The following is a 17,190-nucleotide window of genomic DNA, read 5'->3' as shown; positions in this document are numbered from 1 at the left end:
TGTTAAAATCGGTTACTAGATACTACTCACTACTACTCACACATAATTTCGCACTTCTATGTTTCCAATGAAATTGTTCTGTATTAAAAATAAATCTATTTTGCTAGCTAAGGTTTATCTAGTACCTGTGGTTTTGAATCTAATGACATTTGAATATTTGCTATAATTTAAAGGCGGCGGTGATAGTGGAATCTGTTTTATAGTTGCTATTTAATGTTTGTAATACTCTTGCGTATATAGAGCTAAACCCTTCGGTGTCTTTGAGTTAGTTGGCAGTTTTTTTTCTGATTAATGATGTAACACATTTCCAAGATGGGAAGAAATGTCGTTCGGTTGTGCTGATCTAGCACCTTGACTTTGGTGACATCGAAGTTATGGTTGTTGATGATGCTGTGTTCCAGAAAAGCATTTTTCTGTTTTTGCTTGGCTAACTGGTTATTATCTTCATTGTATCCTATTTCTAGAAGAAAGCTGGGCCTTTTTATGTTGGATGGTGGGTATCGTGTGTTTTGCTTTATTGTTGATTAATCAGTTTCATAATGACTTTGGATAGTCGTTAATCTTTTTATCCGGCTTGTTGAAATTGGTGGATAGCTTTTCGGCTCTGCTGATGAAGTTTCTGGTAACGTAGATGTTTTGCTGGTAGGAATGATTTGAGTGAAGATTGAGAAAACTGTTGCGTGGGTGTCTGTCGAGGGGGAAACGAAAACCTCGATCAGCCCCGGAAAGCTCGTAAAAGGCCACACAAAACTGAAGAAACTAAAATCCACAACATAAATTTTCATCGACACAAACTTTATTCTCCTTCCATTGCCCTGCTTTATCTGCTTTTTATTTTACTCATTACTCCTTCTGTTCTCTCTTCTCCTCTATCTACTTATTCTACCTATTCTCTTTTCTTCTTACTCACGCTTGCTGTGGGTGCACCCCTACCATGTCCGCCACGCCGTTTTTTCCCTGAGATGCATACTGCCGTTCACACCAATGGGCCGTGCCGTCATGCTCCCGCGGATAACTCATCCTCCGTGCTGGTGTGACGTATAGTCGTCGTCGAAGACTCAGAGTCGATCGATTCGTTCTGTACTGCCGTCTTTCCTCGTAGGTTGCTGACCGAACCCGCTTGCTGTCCGTACGCTCTGATTCAGACCTGAAAATAAAGGCCCTGAGGCAACATGGGAATTAGCCTCCATTTGGTCCTTCAACTTGTTGCCACCTACTTCCTTTGGAAGGCCTTTTCCGTGCGGTGCGTTCGCGCAACCTTTTGCACTTGTTGCCGACGATCTGTGTGAATCGTTTTTATGCCTGTCGATTACAAGTCGCATATTAGTTTAGTCTCGAGCGGACTGTCACTAGCTTACCGCTTGAGCAAATAGTTGATCGCTAATCCTCAGTCCTTATCAGTTTATCGGTCCTTGTTCGCCAATCTCCACCGGTTGCGTCGCCGGCGAACCGTCGTTTTGAGGTTAACTCCCCCACGTGGCAATGTCGTACCGTTCGAGCGGCTTTCTGACTTCGATGGCCCGTCACCAGTATTTCGCCAACGCTTACCGAGTCGCGCGCAATCGTTCGTTGTTGGCCTGATCTGTCCCCTTCACTGGACACGACAGCGAACCACTCCGGGTTGTCTTCCGGCCGTTTAACCTTTCCGCACTAACCTCTTTCCGAAAAAGTGCCTCTTCCGCGGTCTGCTTTTTCTGACTGACACCGTTGCTACTTCCTCACGTCAAACGAGATTTTCTTCGACGACGGGTGGTATGCGTGTGTATTGCGGTGACAGTTGCTACTGTCTGATTGATGCAGGGTTGCTTTGTTGTTGACGTGCGTGGCGACATCTGCCTCTCATTTCACAATCATTTCATTTGTTTCTGTACTGTATCTTAGGGCTTATATTTTATTACGTTACTAAACAAAATAAACGTAACACAACTCTACCGTAGCGGAAGAATTTTTCATAAATCGGTGATCGAACGATTTATGAAAAATTCACAAAATCTTAACTCATCCCTTAGGATGATGGTCAGAGACAAATCGGTCAACTAAGCTCTTGAGCATACCTCAAGTTATTCATCCTTATTCATCACCTCAATATATCTTTATCTGCAAGCCTTAGTTGCTTGCCAAATCAAATCATGACTGTCGCCTACACTGCATTATCTTAAACCTAATCCCATAGTTACATAATCACGCCAGGTTCCTCTGGCAGAATCTTCGACCTCTCAAATTGTCTCTGACCAAAGTCCTTGTCCACCTTTCTCAAAACCGATCTAACTACGGCAAAACATACAAATCGGATTCTAGTCTATTGTATTGGCTAAAATAGACTTAATCTCACATGAAACAATAAGGTGCTATGTTTACAAGGACAAAATTGGTTTGTTTTGGTTTGTGCTTATTACTGAGAAAAGAAGCATTTCTGCGACTAAATCGCCATGAGCCCGAAAATAGGGTTTTACCGCGCCCTGGTTCGCGTTGCTTTGGGTTGAAGATTTCATGACGATCCCCAGATCATTAACTCTTGGCCACGCATTCTATCTTACTGGAAACACTGAGGGGGTTTGTGTACATCAATCCAGTCGTAGATGTGTTTGTAGTGCCGATATCGTGTTTTGATTTTTGGTAGCTGATGCAACTCATAGCTCTATGATGTGCGTAGTCTTATCCCATTCTGTTTCCGCTCTCTTCTCTATCAGTACCACACCTGTGCCTGATAGTGACCGTAAGCATCGACTCCGCGCCGAACCGATTTGCAGTCGTCGATCCCCGGGTCTCCGCTCCTCCTATCCAGAAAACTATATGCTGTACTGCTGAGTTCCCTGCAACCCGCTTACAGTCTGCAGGGTACGATTTCTCCCGATTCGTGAACGGAACGCCTGCTAAGGCTTCTGCTTCCCCGAAATGCGTTTTCTCCCGATTCGCTAACAGCGCGCCTGTGGTTGGCAGGTTTCTGTCCTTGTTGCTGGAAGTCCTGTCCCGTCCCTCACGTCTCGACAGCTCCTTGCTGCGACTGCGAGTTGTCATGGGCCTTCCAAGACAGCTCCTCGAATCCAACTGACGCTGGCTGGTGTGCCATGGTGGGGAGGTAGTTTGAAAAAAGTTATTGCTCGCCACACCATGACAGGGCACGATTTATCCCGATCGGCTAACGGTGTTTTTGAGGCACAATGCTCGTGGTTAGCAGGGTGAACCTGCCGACATAGCTGGACTTTGTTCGTTTCAGTCGGCTTTGATATCCTTTGCGTGATACCTGCCTTTCTTCCCACTCAAAATATCTTCTAACACGTACAGGTTCGTTCCAAGGATGTCCTTGACGATTGCCGGAACGAATTTCGGCTCTAGTTTGCTGCTGATCTGTTCCGCTTTCGATGAGAGTACAAATGATCGCCTCCATACCAGATCTCCGACTTTGAATACTACAGATCTCGCGCGGAGGTTGTATCGCTGCTTTGCTCGTTGGTGGCTGTTCTTGATGCGTTCAGTTATCAGCTCCTGAATTCGGCGAATGGTCGATAGCCTCATTTCCTGCGCTACCTTAGGATCCTCCGGAGTGTTCAGTTCTTGCTGCGTGTAGAGGTCTGTATGCAACAGTAGGTTCCGTCCAAAATTCGCTTCGTGTGGACTTACGCCCGTTGCTTCGTGCCTTGCTGCGTTTATTGCCGCCGTGATTGCCGGTAACTTCTCATCCCACTCTCGATGATCGCCGTCCAGCAGCGCTCGGATGCAAGTAACTACGACTCGGTTGACGCGTTCGGTGTTATTGACCTGCGGACAATAGAATGCTGTTTTCATATGGCCGATCTTGTGTCTCGCAAGCCAGGATTTGAAAACCATAGATTGAAACTGCTTTCCATTGTCGGATAATATTAGCCGTGGGCGTGAGAACTTAAGGCATACCTCTTCTTCTAAAAACGCTACCATTTTCTGCGAATCTGCTTGCCGCATTGGCTTGACGATCACGTACTTGCTGATCCAGTCTACTACTACCAATAACACCGTGTTTCCTCGCTTGGAACGTGTGAGTGGGCCGACAAAGTCAACCGATATCATCTCCCATGGAATTTTCGCCGGCTTGAGATTCCCCATTTGCGGCATCATTCTCGTTGCCGGTGCTTTGCATGCTTTGCAGGTTGCACAGTTCCTTACGTAGGCGTTTATCTCCTGCTGCATCTGCGGCCAGTAGTAGTGGGCTTGTAGTTTGTGCCATGTTTTGTAGAGACCTAAATGCGCAGCTGCTGGCTCGTCGTGGAATCTGCGGATTAGTTGCAACCGTTCTTCTTTTGGAACGACCTGTTTCCACTTGTGATGGACAGCACCAACCTCATCCTTGCAACGGCAGTTCTTGAACAGCGTGTTGTTCGCAATGCGAAAGTCTGGAAATTGATCACCTCCGTTCATTACGTTCTTCATCAGCTTTCTGTACCACGGATCCTGCACTTGATCAGCCTCGAACACTGCTTCCGAAACCGTTCTGGAGAGCGCATCTGGAACAACGTTGATGGAACCTTTTCTGTACCGGATCTCAAAATCGAAAGCATTTAGCCGCAATAGCCATCGGCTCATCAGGGCCGTTGGGTGCTTCATCGACTTCAAATAGCTGAGGGCTGCATGGTCGCAGTGAACGATGAATTTGATTCCTTCCACGTAGCCCCTAAACTTCTCGATCGCTCGAATGACTGCGAGACACTCCCGCTCGGTGACCGAGTACTTTCGCTCAGACGATGACAACTTCTGCGAGAAGTAGCTGATCGGATGTTCTTCACCGTTTATCTCCTGTGTTAATACTGCTCCGATCGCCGTATCGCTGGCATCGCACGCAATGGCAAACGGTTTGCTGTAGTCCGGCATGGCTAATACCGGGGCCGAAACTAGAGCTGCTTTTAACTTGAGGAAAGCTTCTTCAGCTGCGGGTATCCAGCGGAACTTTGTCTTCCTCGATGTCAGGTTCGTAAGTGTAGCTGCTAGCTGTGAGAATCCCGCAATAAACCGTCGGTACCAGTTGCAAACACCTAGGAAACGCTGTACTTCTTTCCGTGTAGTCGGCGTTGGAAACTGTACGATGGCCTGGATTTTTTCATCATCTACTCGCCAACCTTGTTCATCGATTACGTAGCCGCGGTATTTCATGCTCTTCCTACAAAACATCGACTTCTCCGATGAAATCGTGAGATTTGCCTGTTGCAGCCGGCGGGCCACTTCTTCGAGCAGGGCTATGTGCTCTTCGAAAGTTTCCGAGCAGATAATTATGTCGTCTAGGTAATGGAATACCAGCGGTTCTAGATCGGCGAAGAGGTGCGTCATGAGACGCGCCAAGGCCTGGCTGGCTGTGCACAATCCGAAAGGCACCACCTTGAACTGAAAGTGGCCTCTAGACGGAACGGTGAAAGCCGTCAGCGGCCTCGATTCGAGCTGAAGTGGCAATTGCCAGAAGGCGTCTTTCAGGTCAATCGATGAAATGTATTTGCTGCTTCGGAGATTGTTGGTGATCGCTGCAATCTGTGGGATTGGGTAACCTTCGTTCATCATGATAGAATTGAGGTGACGGGCATCCAAGCAGACACGATACTGTCCTGTCTTCTTTTTGACGGCGACCAACGGGTTGTTCCATGGCGAAAACTGAGCCTCCTCGATGACATCTAGTGCGATCATTCGATCGATCTCCCTATTCACTTCCTGTAGAACATACGGTGACATGGGATAATGCCGTTGCTTGCGGGGTGGTGCGTTTCCAACATCAATGCGATGCTCGTATAATTTCGTCCTACCTAGTTTTCCTTCTTGTGCTTTCGGAAATTTTCGAATAGCTTGCTCCAACCGCTTCTTCTGTTCCGATGTAAGCTGCTTCATCTCTTGATCGTCATTTATTTTCTGTTTCTCTTTACTCTCCGCCTCAATTGCGCAACACACTGCCTTTATGCCAAACTTATCCCAGAAATTCATTCCCAAAATGATACAGTCCGGGATTGATGGTACCAACAACACGGGTAGAACATCGTTGCGGTTGTTGTACACGATGGGAAGATACACAAAATTTGAGATTCTATGCTTTGTACCGTCTGCCGTTTTTATTCCGCCACGGACTGCTCCTTTCTGTAGACCGTATTTCTCTGCCAGTTCGACTCTCCCTCCTCCTAACAGAGAACAGTTTGCTCCGCTGTCAAGTAAAGCGATTAACTCTTTCCCTAACACTGATATGACGGCATGCGGACGGTTGTCGCTTCCGGGATTAATAATGATAGAATTGAGGTCTTTGAATTCAGGAATGTCGAAGGGTTGTCCAAAAGTGCGCGAAGAACTGCTCCCCTCTATAGCTGGTTCTCCGCTGGGTAGTTTGACGTGTCTGTGCGACATGTGAAACAACTGCGAAGCGAATACCCCTTTCGTCCGCAACGGTAACAGAAAAGAATTGCCTGTGGTTTGGGACAGTCCATAAACCGATGACCCTCTTCGTCACAGTTCCAGCACACGATTGATGATCGTTGGTTGTTCAGTTGCCTCTCTTCATATTGGATTTCTTTCTGCCTTTCTGGCGCTTGCTGCGACCGGTTACTTCGTTGGTTGTTACCGTTCGATTCTTCCATCGCGGTTTGAGTCCACCGCCTTGGTTGCCAGCCTTGTACTCTCGATTGAACTATCTGCTGCTGCGATTGACGCGGTTGACTGTGCATTACCTGCGACTGTTGATGCTGAACGACTGATTGATCTGCTTCTCTGCTATGCTGCTGCTCCATGCCGAGTCGGTTGAACCTATTTGCGAATCTATGCTGCGGCTCCTTATGCATTGTGAAGTTTGGCCGCACTGTTTTACTCTCCAGGTTCATTTTCAACGCGTTAACTTGCTCGACGAGTTCGTCGATGCTGTGCTGCCATTTGTCCTCAACATCTTCTTCTCCTGCTTCACTCTCGGGAAAACCTTCAACCTCCACCGAATGAACTCTGTTGACCCGGTATGGTTGCTGTTGTTGTGGTACCGGCATCGGTCTGTTTGTTGTTACAGGAGTAGCGAAGCTCGGTTCAAGTAACGCACTGTGGGGAATCGGAATCCTGCGTTGTCTGTTGTGAAGCATTCTCGTCTCATCATATCCAGTGCATACTTCGACCATTTCTTCTAATGTTCGTGGCCTTGCTGCCGTTACGATAGCAGCATAGTTTTCGTTCATATTCTTTTTCACTACGAAAAACTTTTCGTCGTCCGGGATTGGAGGTTCCACGAAGCGAAAGAGCGCTGCAATGTCACGATAGTATTTCGCAAACGTCTCATCTTTCCCTTGGTATCTGAAGCTGGCTTCCAGACGAAGGATCTGTGAATAACCACTTGGCAGAAACTCTCTTCGAATTTCACGCTTGAAGTCGTTCCATGTATGCAGCAGGCGCTGTGAAGTTGCTCGTGCGTACCAATCGATTGCGTCTTCTTGAAGTAAATGCTTGATGGAGCTCAGAAGCATTGCATCGCTCATACCTTCCGACCTAGCAAAGGTTTCTACGCGGTCCAGGAAAACGTTGAGTGATGTCGTATCCTTCTCGCCTCGAAATTTGAATGGCCAATTGTGTACGGCCTTCTGCATCCTACGTTCCTCTCCCCGTTCTGGCGTTGGTCTTTCTCGACGGATTAGACGCTCCAACTCGTTTCGCATCCTGCAGAATTCTTCTCGATTCCGTTCCTCTCTGTCCTGTACCTCCCTTATCCTCTCCTCCAACCAGCGAGCTTCTGATACTGCCTCCTCCCTTGCGGGATGATATCCCCTTTCATCTCTACTTGAAATATAGGGTGGTGGTAGTGAATTATTCCACCCGTCTGAATCTGTGTGTTTTCTGTAATTCTCATCACGTACATTAAACGAACTGGTAAGCAGCGACCCCCTTCCCGGTCCTCGTGGAATGTAGGGAGGTGGTGGTGAGTTGCTACCTCGTCCTGTGTCTGCTTGCCTTCTATCATCGTCGTCGCGTGCTTCAAACGAACTGAGGGGCCGCCATCCTCTGCCTTGTCCATCCGAGAAGGACGCCATAAGAGGTTGTGGTACTGGAGTTGGTGTGGTTTCTTGACTTTGGTTACCATCCAGCGGGATCGTGCTGTCTTCTTTCCCTCCAACTGCTTCATCTACTTTGCTGATGGTCCGTCTGATTGCACCAGTCGGTCTTGATTGATTCACTGTATTTTCATCCTGCACATCATTCACTACACTCGACTTTTTAATTTTTCGCAACAACACCTCAACATGCATGGTGAGCAATGCGTGCGTGTCCCGCAGTTCACCCGTGCACCGAATTAATCTTAATCGATCACGGTAATGGTTAAGACGTGTTATGATTTGGTTCAAAGCTGCACTATCGGCTGTGTGAATGGCCGATTCAGTGCTAAGGTGCAGTTGTTGAACCTGAGATTCACACAGTTCAATGTTGGACTGTGGACTCATTACATGGTCTGAACTAGTGGGTTTAAAATCTCTCAAGGATTCTTCTTGAATAACCGCCTTGAGACGAATCACCTTCCCTCTATGTGTGGTGGGACCTAAGTTGACGACGTGACGTAGAGCCAACTCATAGGTCACTTCTTCGTCTGTTAATAATGTGTAATCCATTTCGTATAAATATGCGTAAGGGTTAAAATAAAATTATCGTAGGCCAGATAATAATATGCACAAAACCAAAATCTTAAACCAAAAAATATTTCGCTAAACGGTAGTATACTTTTGTGGATTTTCAGTTGGGCGCCAATGTTGCGTGGGTGTCTGTCGAGGGGGAAACGAAAACCTCGATCAGCCCCGGAAAGCTCGTAAAAGGCCACACAAAACTGAAGAAACTAAAATCCACAACATAAATTTTCATCGACACAAACTTTATTCTCCTTCCATTGCCCTGCTTTATCTGCTTTTTATTTTACTCATTACTCCTTCTGTTCTCTCTTCTCCTCTATCTACTTATTCTACCTATTCTCTTTTCTTCTTACTCACGCTTGCTGTGGGTGCACCCCTACCATGTCCGCCACGCCGTTTTTTCCCTGAGATGCATACTGCCGTTCACACCAATGGGCCGTGCCGTCATGCTCCCGCGGATAACTCATCCTCCGTGCTGGTGTGACGTATAGTCGTCGTCGAAGACTCAGAGTCGATCGATTCGTTCTGTACTGCCGTCTTTCCTCGTAGGTTGCTGACCGAACCCGCTTGCTGTCCGTACGCTCTGATTCAGACCTGAAAATAAAGGCCCTGAGGCAACATGGGAATTAGCCTCCATTTGGTCCTTCAACTTGTTGCCACCTACTTCCTTTGGAAGGCCTTTTCCGTGCGGTGCGTTCGCGCAACCTTTTGCACTTGTTGCCGACGATCTGTGTGAATCGTTTTTATGCCTGTCGATTACAAGTCGCATATTAGTTTAGTCTCGAGCGGACTGTCACTAGCTTACCGCTTGAGCAAATAGTTGATCGCTAATCCTCAGTCCTTATCAGTTTATCGGTCCTTGTTCGCCAATCTCCACCGGTTGCGTCGCCGGCGAACCGTCGTTTTGAGGTTAACTCCCCCACGTGGCAATGTCGTACCGTTCGAGCGGCTTTCTGACTTCGATGGCCCGTCACCAGTATTTCGCCAACGCTTACCGAGTCGCGCGCAATCGTTCGTTGTTGGCCTGATCTGTCCCCTTCACTGGACACGACAGCGAACCACTCCGGGTTGTCTTCCGGCCGTTTAACCTTTCCGCACTAACCTCTTTCCGAAAAAGTGCCTCTTCCGCGGTCTGCTTTTTCTGACTGACACCGTTGCTACTTCCTCACGTCAAACGAGATTTTCTTCGACGACGGGTGGTATGCGTGTGTATTGCGGTGACAGTTGCTACTGTCTGATTGATGCAGGGTTGCTTTGTTGTTGACGTGCGTGGCGACATCTGCCTCTCATTTCACAATCATTTCATTTGTTTCTGTACTGTATCTTAGGGCTTATATTTTATTACGTTACTAAACAAAATAAACGTAACAAAACGTTCAATGCTTGATTTTACTTGTGCACTAATAGCCTATCAATGTATAGAAGCCTAAGATTTTCTTCTAATTCACAGAAGAGCTATCAAGAATCAGTAGTGACTGGCTCAAATGGCGTTCCATGTTGATCGGAGATTTATGCCTAGCCGTGATTTGTCTTTTCATCATTTCCTGGTGGAAAGGATTGAGGAAGCGGTAAAGTTAGGGATAAGGAAAATAACGACACAGAGAACACAGAAAATACGGAAGTATTCTTCACTGCCAAGAGAATGAAAGATATATCCACACCCCCGAGCAAATATTGAGATAAAAGAACGACAGCACCTCTAAAAAGATATTGTCATTCCAATAAGACTTAAGCTATAACTCTTAACCACACTGGGGTAGGAACAATATACATGAGTTTCAGCTCTCTGCACATACGTTCATTTATGGAAAGCCAAAATTATATGAAGTTCCGCAATCGGATTCACAAAGATCACACGAATAATACTCAGAACACTGAATAGTAGCCATGAGATAATTGAGTTTGCAATGTTCAATTAGTGCCTCGATTAGAATACTGCAAGTGTGTTTAAAAAACTCAATAAATTCTTTGACATTTTTGGACTCACATCCGGCTGAAAAGTTTTTGTTTGAACGAAAGTTTAAAAGCTACGCCAATGGTTGGAAGAGCAAATATTGTGCTTTATCGAACTCACCGACGGTAGTAGAACTTGATCTGGACTAACAAAGTCAGTCGCAGCGCATGTTCCAGCCAATGCGACCGCTCATTCATTTTTAACAATACCGGAATAATCGGGCACCCATAGAAGGTAGATTGAATTTGAAACTTTAAGTTCTTCGATTTGAGCCATGCGAAAACACACAGAATCGTGAAGATTTGAGTTTTGAATACGCTGCTGTATCTATCAAGCGAATGAGATTGGTTTAATCTCTTTTCACGACAACAGGCACCAGCATCGGCACGACCCCGCAACAAACTACGTATTTTTCAAGCCAAAAAGCCATTCCTCGCGAAAAAGAACATTCAAAGTTTTAAAAGGAAAACTACGTGTGAGTGTAAGGTCACAGGAAGTAAGTGAATACTCATTCCAAGTAACCATTTGAAGCCACAGCCTTGTGTGGCTAGTTGCACGATCTATTGGGTTACTGTTCCAGAATCCAGTAACCTTAAGACGGTATGCACGAGAAAGAGCTGCTTGTTTCAGTTGGTTTTATGTTCAAGAGTGCCTCTAGAGCAGCAGTAGGTGTTGTTGTGACGGCACCAGCCATCGCCATCAAGACCATACTCTTACTTACCTTACCGTTCAGGCTAGAGCCTTGTTGTCTCTTGCTGTATGCAGAAGCCGTCTCCACTCCACTCGGTCCATCGCTGCTTGTCGCCAACCTCGCAGTCTTCGAAGGGTCCGCAGGTCGTCCTCTATCTGGTCGATCCACCGTGCTCGCTGTGCGCCCCGTCTTCTTGTTCCTGTAGGGTCGCCCTCAAGAACCATCTTCACCGGGTCGTCGTCTGACATTCTTACGACGTGTCCAGCCCACCGCAAACGTCCTATTTTTGCAGTATGCGCGATGGATGGTTCTTCCAGCAGCTGATGCAACTCATGGTTCATTCGCCTGAGCCACGTCCCGGCTTCAATCTGCACGCTACCATAGATGGTACACAACACCTTTCGTTCGAAAACTCCAAGGGCGCGTTGGTCCTCCACTAGCGGTAGAGAACTACCGGTCTAATCAGCGTCTTGTAGATGGTCAACTTCGTACGACGGCGAACTCTGTTCGACCGAAGTGTCTTGCGGTGGCCAAAGTAAGCACGATTTCCTGCCACGATGCGTCTACGAATCTCTCTGCTGGTATCATTGTCGGCGGTCACCAGTGAGCCCAAGTGCACGAACTCTTCAACCATCTCGATTTCGTCGCCACCGATGCAAACTCGAAGCGGGCGGTTCTCATTCTCTTCTCGTGAACCTCTTCCTATCATGTACTTTGTCTTCGACGTGTTGATGGCAAGTCCGACGCGCTTGGCTTCTCTTTTCAGTCTGATGTAGGCTTCCTCCATCTTCTCAAAGTTTCGTGCAATAATATCAACGTCATCGGCGAAGCCAAGTAGCTGAACGGACTTTGTGAAAATCGTACCACTCGTGTCGATCCCTGCTCTTCTTATTACACCTTCCAGCGCGATGTTGAATAACAGACACGAGAGACCATCACCTTGCCGTAACCCTCTGCGTGATTCGAAAGGACTCGAGAGCGTCCCTGAGACACGTACTACGCACATCACCCGATCCATCGTCGCCTTCACTAATCGCGTCAGTTTGTCCGGGAATCCGTACTCGTGCATAATCTGCCATAGCTAATCTCGATCGATAGTGTCGTATGCGGCTTTGAAGTCGATGAACAAATGATGTGTGGGCACATTGTACTCGCGGCATTTCTGCAGTACTTGACGAAGAGCGGACACCTGGTCCGCGGTAGATCGTTCGCTCATGAAACCCGCCTGGTACTGCCCCACGAACTCTCTTGCAATTGGTGATAGTCGACGGCATAGTATTTGGGAGAGTACCTTGTAGGCGGCGTTCAGCAGGGTGATTGCTCGGTAATTACAGCAATCCAGCTTGTCGCCCTTTTTGTAGATAGGACACACGACACCTTCCATCCACTCCTCCGGTAAAATCTCCTCCTCCCAAATCTTGGTAATCACCCAGTGCAGCGCTTTAGCCAGTGGCTCGCCACCGTGTTTTAGCAGCTCGCTTGGTATTTGGTCAACCCAAGCGGCTTCATTATTTTTGAGCCGGCTAATCTCCTCCTGGATTTCTTGGAGATCCGGAGCCGGTAGTGTAATGTCTTCCGCGCGTGCTCCCAGGTGCGTTACCGTGCCATCCTCGTCGGCTGCTGCATCGCCGTTCAGGTGTTCTTCGTAGTGCTGCCGCCACCTCTGGATCACCTCACACTGGTCCGTGAGAAGATTCCCGTTTGTATCTCTGCACATGTCGGCCTGTGGTACGCGGCCCCTGCGCGAGCGGTTCAACTTCTCGTAGAATTTCGTGTGTCTTTAGCGCGGTACAGCTGCTCCATCGCTTCGCGATCTCGGTCTTCCTGCTGGCGCTTTTTGGTCCGGAAAACCGAGTTCTGCCTGTTCCGTGCCTGTTTATATCGCGCCTCGTTCGCTCTCGTGCGGTGTTGCAGCATTCTCGCCCATGCTGCATTCTTCTCTTCGACTAACTGCTCGCATTCGCCGTCGTACCAGTCGCTTCTTCGGTCCGGGCCCACCGTACCTAGTGCAGTGGCTGCGGTGCTACCTATGGCGGATCGGATATCTCTCCAGCCATCTTCAAGGGCAACTGCGCCTAGCTGCTCTTCCGTTGGTAGTGCCACTTCCAACTGCTGCGCGTTGATTATACCCAATGGTAAAAAAGTTATGCCCTGTTGAATGTGTCGCAATAATTTCGTGTTCGCCCTTTACTATACATTTCGATGATTTTCGGGTATATGGAAGTCGGGCGAATGTCTTTCGGGTGTACGTGACATTCGGGCAAATGTCATTCGGGTAAATGGTTTTCGGGAAAATGTGATAGAATCGAAAAAGTAAACCAACGCCATCCTAAATTGGAAGTCATCTCAAAATGAAAAAAAAACATTGTCAACATTCACAATGTTCCACATTTTTTATAACTTAATATTACTCTTTTGTTTATGTAAAGTTGTTCCAATAACTTTTGAAGTTATCAAGACCTGTAAAGTTAGTATTTGGAATAAATATATAATTTCTATATCTTCTGTTCGTGCACTTTTCCCATTAATTCAACTTTTTTTCTCTCTCTATCGACTCGCATAACCTACGCTCTGATTCCTTCCATACACAACAGGCAACATACAACGATTAAAAATTGTTAGAAGTTGTTTTCCACGAGTTTGGTTGAGTACATTTTCTGCTTGATTTCTTGTTTGTAATATTTTATTATTTTTTTCTCCGGCTTCTCCTATACAACGAAGTCCGCTTTTTTGTATCATCTGTATTTTGCGAAATAATACTGTTTCAAGTTGAATGATTTTTGTATTTGTTTTTGTCTCCATTGACCCATCGCCCTTTCATATTTAACGAAAATAATTATGTTCTGGTTGCATTCAATGTATTCTTCGTCCGACGGGAAGTCCTATAAAGCCTAAGTCTGGTCTAAAGTACAACATAAAGTTATTCCAATTCGAATGGCAGTGTTGATCATTGAACTAAATTTTTGATCCTCGATCCGTTCTACAAGAAGTATTTTTGGCAGCATTTATTTTTCTCATTCAATTTTGAAATGTATTTTTCTTAGTTCTTAAATTATTATTTGTTTCATCGAGCACTTTTTATTTTGTTTTTCTCTGCTTGCAAACTTACGGGACCTTCTCATTTTGTTCAGGATGTAAGGATTTATTATTGTCTGTGGACGGTGCATTTCACACGAGTTTTGTTTCTATTTGGTATCGCACTGTAGTAGTTTGAGCTGTTCACAGATTTTCCCCCCTCGTGGTACTTGGTGAAAAGCTTTCGGCAAGGAAAATCAAGCAGCAAGCACAATGTGAGCTTTTATTCACTAGGGCCATCGCAGGGAAATGTGATGGAAAACAGCGGTAAACGATTTGTAGTAGCTTTCGCATCGAAGCGACTTGTGTGCAAGATGTTGCGTACGAGCTGTTTCGTATACAAGCATACTGGCGCTCGCGATGATTTTGACTAGACTAAGGCAGGTCAAGTGAAACGCATCGTGCTTGTTTCTGCTTCTGTTTTTACTGCGAAGCGGTTGGACCTGACTGAGTTTTGATTAAATGCCCCGTTCATTTTTCAATACCTATCCTAATATGAAATAAATTATTACAAATACTCTAGACAATAGAAAGTATTCATTTTAGTATCACACTGTTTCGGATTCGCTTAATATTATTAGGTATAAAATATTTACAGGTTGTATGGCTGATTTTCGAAAGAATTTATCTATAGATGCATACTTTTGTCACCGACCCAAAACTAATCGAGCATTTTGGCTAATTACCGAACACTGACAAAGCACTTTGAACTCACGAGGAAAATCCCTAAATCTACAGCTCATCGCCTTCCTTGGCTCACGGTGGTTTTGTTTTATCTTTAAGACTAGATACAGCCGCCTGAGGGTTGCCGCTGTGCAGGATAGCATAGAATGGTGACGGTGCTGGTTGACCACTAGTTCCGCTCGCACCTTGCTCACTGTGGCTGGACGTGGGACTTGAGTGGGCTTCCGCTGTGTCGTCGTCCAACTGCACGCTGCTGTCGGCTGCCGACGGAATCGTTGGTAGGAAGCGAACAGCCAACCGCGGAGGTGAACAGGATAGTTCCTGGGAGTCATCCTGAACGGCGGATTGACGCACGAGGCGAGGTTTGCCACCCGGTATGGACTGGCGAGCGCCACCTGCGAATATCAATTGAAATTAAAATTCAATGCAGGATTTTCTAGCAAATTACACTCACCTGAATGGTGCGGATGCACTATTCCGTCGACCTTCACTCCGGGCAGGACTACGGAATTACTGGCACTGGAGCGCGATATCCTCCACGTTCCGGTGCTTTGCGTTGCCGTCGAACCGGAAGAATCGTTTCGCGAGCTCGACAGATTCGAATCCTGAGAAGTCTTCCGGGTGATCAGCCAAGAAGTGTGCCTTCTCTTAGGATCCAACAGTCGAAGTGGAATGCCACAATGGTGCTGAGCATTTCGCCACGAATCGGACCGGGATGAGCTGAAATTCTCGCTCGATGACATGGATCCAGTTCGTTTGTGTTGCTTTTGTTGTATCTCAGCAATTTGGTAGGCATACTGGTCACCGTTGCGTCCAGCTCGTCGACTTTCTCCTCGTTGGCCAAGGTTACACAGCAATCGACGCCACGTCTTGGAGAAGGTATTTTCCTGCTGAAAGCGACGCCGCATGTTCTCCTGTTCCATCAGTTTTGCCGAGCAATTACACATCTGTCCGGGAAGAAGTGGGGGTAGCTCCCGCGAGGATCGTTCCACCAGCGAGTTAGTGTTGGCCGGTGTGTGTCGATTGCTGAAGTTGGAACTATGCCGACAACGTCCGATTCCTCGAGTGACTCGAGACTCCTCAATTGCCTTGCAGATGAGGACGCAGTCTTTCTTGAACTGTTTCGTAAGAATGGCATACAGGAACGGATTGCAGCAGGAGTTGAGAGGCAGAACAAACACAGTGAATACTTTGGCCTGTTCTAGCGAGATGAGATGTAAACCGAAGACGGCTGTCAGAGAGAAGAATGCAATCGGAGACCAACAGATGAAGTCGGTGAAGACTAGTAGTGCCATGCGTTTCGCTATTCGAGAATCGTTGGAATTCCAAGCCTGGGAGCCTCGTATGGCACAGTACATTTTCAGATAACATCCCATTAGGATGAGAAACGCCAGCCCGTTGATAAACATAAGGAACACCACGTAGACGAGACTCCCGGTTCCGCTGTTAATTTCAAACGGAAGACACACGGCGAACACGCGGTAGTCCGATATCCCAAACAACGGGAGGATCGCCATCGCGATAGAAAAAGCCCATCCTACGGTCATAATATAGCCGGCATGCCGCAACGACAGCCTTTTGTTCAAATGCATCGCATGGGTTATGGCGTAGTTCCTCTCCAACGTTATCACAGCCAGTGTGTAAACGGATAACTCAGAAGACAGTACCGCCAAGAATCCGGAAAGTTTGCAACCCGCACTCATTTGCCACGGAATCGCATACATCCGGAACTCGCCAAGTGTGGAGGCGTCAACGACGGCGAGAAACCCCAGATAGATTCCCATGAAAAAATCGGCTGCCGCTAAATTACACACCAAAAACCGGGGAACATCCATCTTCGACCTGGAGAATATCAGGACGAACACGACGGTTCCATTGCCGAGCATCGCTAGCAGGAACACTACCCAAACACCACATCGGAGCGTCCACCAATCGAACAAATCCTGACAAGGCATGAAGGGACCCGGCTCCGGAAGACATTGAACGCTGGTAGGTTGCATGGTTGGCATTGCATGCGTTACACCTCCCTCCTCCTCGAAGTATTCCTCCGGATAGGTTGGCATACCTCCGGGATAGTACTCCGGTCCATATGAGTGAAGCAAGTCGTTGATCTGCGTTCCGAATTTCTTGCTGAGATTTTCTGCAATTCAAGTTGACACATTTAGATAAGAGAATTAACTAAAATTTAGTTCACTTAC

General features: G+C 46.9%; 1 protein-coding gene across 1 annotated transcript in view; it reads right to left on the bottom strand.

The window, feature by feature from the left end:
• Positions 1–13,622: 13,622 nt before the first annotated feature.
• Positions 13,623–17,190, bottom strand: part of LOC131679595 (follicle-stimulating hormone receptor-like) — a 72,933-nt gene continuing 69,365 nt past the window's right edge. The window contains exons 14-15 of the mRNA XM_058960335.1: positions 15,447–17,132; positions 13,623–15,387 (exon numbers count right to left, since the gene is read on the bottom strand). Of these exons, the coding sequence (XP_058816318.1) occupies positions 15,065–15,387; positions 15,447–17,132 (2,009 nt within the window). The 3' untranslated portion in view covers positions 13,623–15,064. The remainder of the gene's footprint in view (positions 15,388–15,446; positions 17,133–17,190) is intronic.

This window comes from Topomyia yanbarensis, chromosome 2 (genome assembly GCF_030247195.1).
Source record: "Topomyia yanbarensis strain Yona2022 chromosome 2, ASM3024719v1, whole genome shotgun sequence".
In the NCBI taxonomy this organism is placed as follows: Eukaryota; Metazoa; Arthropoda; class Insecta; order Diptera; family Culicidae; genus Topomyia; species Topomyia yanbarensis.
The sequence above is the reverse complement of the archived record's forward strand: the minus strand, read 5'-3'. Positions and strand labels throughout refer to the sequence as shown.